Source organism: Cyprinodon variegatus, unplaced genomic scaffold (assembly GCF_000732505.1).
Source record: "Cyprinodon variegatus isolate N-32 unplaced genomic scaffold, C_variegatus-1.0 Scaffold339, whole genome shotgun sequence".
NCBI lineage: Eukaryota > Metazoa > Chordata > Actinopteri > Cyprinodontiformes > Cyprinodontidae > Cyprinodon > Cyprinodon variegatus.
Window position 1 is genome coordinate 125,324 of NW_015150792.1, and position 4,743 is coordinate 130,066.

Below are 4,743 nucleotides of genomic sequence, written 5' to 3' on the forward strand. Positions count from 1 at the left end.
CCTACCAGTTTTAATCAAAAAATAAAAAAATCAGTTCCAGCAGATGCTTTATTTCTAAAATGTTGGGGTCTCTCATGTGGAATCCGTCTTCCCGTCAGGAACCTGTTTCCCTGCGGCGACTCCATGGTCTGCATCATCGACGACCGCGAGGACGTGTGGAAGTTTGCGCCAAACCTCATCACTGTGAAGAAATACATCTACTTCCAGGGCACCGGAGACATCAACGCCCCGCCGGGGTCACGGGAAGCTCAGCTGGCCAGGAAAGGTGAGTCTGGTCCTTTGCAGCTAAAGGTTGGACAGAACTGCATGCTGGGAAAGAACTAAACAATCAGGAATGAGCTCTAGTAGTTCTTTTGATCTTTGGGATTTGCTCGTCTCACCAACAATTAAATCTTAAAAACAACTTAGCGCCGTGGTTAGGTATGTTTGGAAGTTTTTGTTCAGAATCATCGGTGAACCATGAGAGTTAAAGCTGTAAAACTCTAACTACTACATTGTTAGGCTGCCTATTGAGGTTCAGTGATTTTACTGCAGAGAGGATTTATTTGCAGGAGATTTTATAGACAGAAACTCAACAATCCCCTCCATGCAAGCATTTGTCCGTGGTTTAATTTCCTGCCTCCATGATCTTAGAGCCAGAACAACCCCCTGGCACTGCTGTAGCGTGCTCTGTCTCCTCCGATTATTTCGCCGGCGGATCTTGTCCGTTCAGCCCTGTGGCTCCAAGCGATCTTTTATTCTGCTCCCAACAAGGAAACTTTTACTTATTTATTCCCATTTTTTAAATTTATTTTTCCTAGTTTGCCTTGTTGACAGGTTATCTCCTCACATATTTCACGCTCAAACGGAGTCGCTGGCTGCGGAGTGACTCAGCGTTCCCAGAGGATTCAGACTTGCCTTGCAGCAGTTTTCTCCTCCAAGAAATGTTTGCCAACAAGTTGGGAGACTGGCTGTGCTGAAATCTCAGCGATTCAGACTGTATTAGAGAGAAATGTTCTACAAACTTGATCAAGTAGGAAGAAGTAAATGAGCTTGATTGGGTTTTGGAGGCTGGGATCCAAATAGGTCTGGAGTCAGGCTGTTGGTTCAGTTTCAGAGCTTTGAGGATGTTTCACACTCCTTTAACTTGTTCATGTTAAGTTTCTGATAGTTGAACTCATAGAAGTTGATAATATTAAAAGCTTTTTACAGTTCTGTATGTATATTCTCTGAATCCACTCTAGAGATGAACTGATTCGTCAGCCTGCTGATATTTTTAGCCGATATATTCGCTTTTTCTTTTGTTTTGTTCTTTTTCTTTCAGTTTCGGTTTATATCATAATGCAGTGGTTCCTAAAGCGGGGGGATAGCTGCACTGTAATAGGGGAGGACTGGTAGAAATGTATTGAATTAATGACCCATTTTGAGAGTTTATTTAATTATTTATTGATAATGATGTTGAAAACTTTTACTCTGTAGAATAAACGCCTAAACCAAAAAAAACTGCACTCTTAAAACCCCATTTACACTACCCTCTGAGATCAGATCCATGACGAGCCTATTTGTGGGTCGTGGAGTAAAAAATGTGGAGGTATGTCTGTTCTTAGCCTCACAGGGTCCAAACGAAGGTCATGAGAGAAAAGAATGAGTTACACAGCTTCCTTCATGGCATGAAGGGGAGGACGGCTGTTTTGAGAAGATCCATCTGGCCAGTGAAAGATATATTAACCTAACAAATCTTCAAGTGTGAGAAAGTTCTTTAAGCAGGGGGTGGGTTGGTTTCCTTGGGGGGACTTTGTATTGGGATTTTTGTAAGGTATAAATGTATGTACTAAGTGTAGGGTAAATCCAAGAGTTTCAATTAAATCCGTATTAAGTTGGAGCTTTGTGGCTGAGGCGTGTTCCAGGATCCACAAAAAAAAAAACAATAGCCTCCACTGACGTCACGTTTTGCCTTTTATATTTTAAAACAAAGGCGATAACAAAAAACGAACGTATACAAAATATACCTCCTAAACTTTCACAAAACTAAATCTGAGGTTCCACAGAGTAACAATATGAGCATGGCCCAAGCAAGACACGGTCAGAAAACCGTGAGGCACCAACCTTCCTCCTCCTGTGTCTGTTTACAACGGTTACCTCACCGGGCACCTGGCGCAGAAAAATGACGTCATCAAAAGGCACACTAAGCAGCGTCCTGTAAATATTTTAAATTAACATTTTTTAACTTGTACATATTTTTAAATCAAATTATTATGTCACTCATTAATGTAAATGAAATATCAAATTCTCATAATACAAATAATTTCAAACTATACATAAAATAGGCATATGGCGCCTACACTAAGGTTGCCTCAGTCAGAGCTCTATCTCTCTGTCTAAGGACGTTCAATAAATTTGAACATTATTTCTTGCAAGAAATGTCTCTGTCTCAGCTCCCTGCCTCCACAACACGAAAGGTAAAGTTTGCCTGAAAAGTGTGGGGACTACGCAAAGTAACACATCCAACCTCCTCCACCTACAGCACAGCCACACTGTTCAGTTTAAAGATGTGCAAAAGGCTCCATTACCTTAGGGCAAAAATGTTTGCAAGAGAGGAAATACTTTTCTCCTGTTGAATGAGAAATTGTTGAATGTTTAAACCTGAATACGTAAAAGACTTTAATATCTAATTAAAAGTAATATCTAATGTGATTTATTGAACAAATAAATGATAAATAGATCAGTTTAATTTCCTGTACATGCCTTTATTTCTGATAGAGGAGCCAGAGCATTATTGTTATCGAGGTAAAACTGCCTAATTTACGGATATATCCATTTGAGGTCATGTCACCTAGCACTAACTATAAACCCAATAGGATAAAGTCTGTGTTAATGTCTATTTGTCACCAGCTGGTCTTACCTTCATGTCTCCCTGCAGGAGCCCCTCAGAGTCGAACAACAGAGAGCGCAGAACACGTGGAGGCGATTGGTGCTGAGGAGAAAAACAACGGCGTCAAGAAACGGTCCAAGGAGGCCAGTGTTTCAGGGAAGGAAGAGCTTTCCTTACCTTCTCAGGAAGGAGCTGCTAGCGAAAGGACAGGTGGTGGGGGGGCGGCGGCTGAGGCGGAGGAGGCGGAGTCAGAGGCCGGTCAGACTGCTTTAGAGTCTGGGCTGAAATCAGAGAACACTCAGGGGGAGGAGAAGAAGGATGCTAAAGATGCTGATGGAAACAGGAAAGAGGAGGCAGAGGGAGGCACGAACTCGTCCGCACCGAGTCACGAGTCCAATAACCTAGACTTTGAACTCTCTAGTGACAGCAACAGTGACTCGGAAACAGAAAAGCCGTCCTCACCGGGCGACGCGAGTCAGAGCAGGACTGGCACCACAGGGGATTCTAAACAGGAAGGAGATTCACAGCAGGACGCAGACGCTAAAGGTTCCAACAGCTCGGAGTCGGCACTTCCAGACCCCGAGCTGGAAAACGGCGAGAGGAGAGAGCCGGAAACCGAGTCCCAGAACAGCGAACAGTCCGGAGTCACGGTGGGAGAGGAGCTACTTGACCAGAGCATGGAAGATGAGGACGAAGAGGAAGCCGACAACGACCATGACGACCACCTCATCTACCTGGAGGAGGTCCTGGAACGGATCCACGCGGAGTACTTCGCCCGCTACGAGACCTACCTGAGGAAGGAGACGTCGGAAATGCCGGACATCCGCAGGATTGTCCCGGAGCTGAAGAGCAAGACGCTGGAGGGCTCCACGGTGGTTTTCAGCGGGCTGTACCCCACCAACTACCCCATGGAGAGGACCAGGGAGTACTACCACGCTAAAGCCCTGGGGGCCAGAATCGGCAAGAGTCTGATTCTCAACTCCAAGGACCCCAACCGGACCACACATCTGGTGGCAGCGAGGGCAGGTATGCAGAAACAGGTTACAGATAATGTCCAAATATTTGATTTCTGTGAATGAATCAGGTGGTTTACCCACCACCTTCCAGAGAACAATTTACAGAAAACAACCCAGATTTTCTGTGATTGAATATGATTCTAATGACAGGAAAAAAGGTCAAAGCGGTAGCTACTTTGATGTTTAAGTAAAAGTATAAAAAAAAAAAAATAAATAAATAAATAAAAAAAATAGAGATGACCCTGAAAAATCTGTTCGTTAGACATACAGAGGTTTTTCTGCAAAAATGGCAACAGATTATAAGTTTATATAAGTTAGTATTATAATGCAGGAAGCTTGAGACAGTTTGAACAGTTTGTTCTTGTTTACTAGTTCTTCCTAGTTACAGGTTAAAATGAACACGTTCTCTTATGGTGAAGACAGAATCAGACTGCAGAGCATCTAGATATCTTGAAATGTTGTTATATTAGTAAAGAGGTTCATAAATGTTTTTAATAAGAGCACAGAGAGAAGCAGGTGGGTCCGGATCTGGACCGCTGTGCATTTATATGTTAATGCGTTAATCTTTTTGGGCCATATATATATATATCTACTCCACCCCATCGCTCATGAAAGCGTAGGGGTGGAGTAACTGTAGATCCATCATCCCCCACCCAAGTGTCCCAACCAACTTTCATCACAAAGTTACACCCTTGCTTGATAGACTTAAGATTTCAGTTTAAAAGTAATTTGTTTAGTGTGAATACATTTGATCATTAATTCTTTTAATTTAGTTTTTAATTGTATCTAAACTAGGGCTGCAACAACGAATCGATAAAATCGATTTTTAAAAGCGTTGGCAAAGAATTTCATCATCGATTAGTTGTGTCGCGCGAT

The 4,743-nt window shown here is 42.8% G+C and overlaps 1 protein-coding gene across 1 annotated transcript in view; it reads left to right on the forward strand.

The window, feature by feature from the left end:
* ctdp1 (CTD phosphatase subunit 1) overlaps positions 1-4,743 on the forward strand; it is a 94,145-nt gene that overhangs the window by 11,871 nt on the left and 77,531 nt on the right. Inside the window, exons 7-8 of the mRNA XM_015385443.1 lie at positions 99-265; positions 2,900-3,877. Of these exons, the coding sequence (XP_015240929.1) occupies positions 99-265; positions 2,900-3,877 (1,145 nt within the window). The remainder of the gene's footprint in view (positions 1-98; positions 266-2,899; positions 3,878-4,743) is intronic.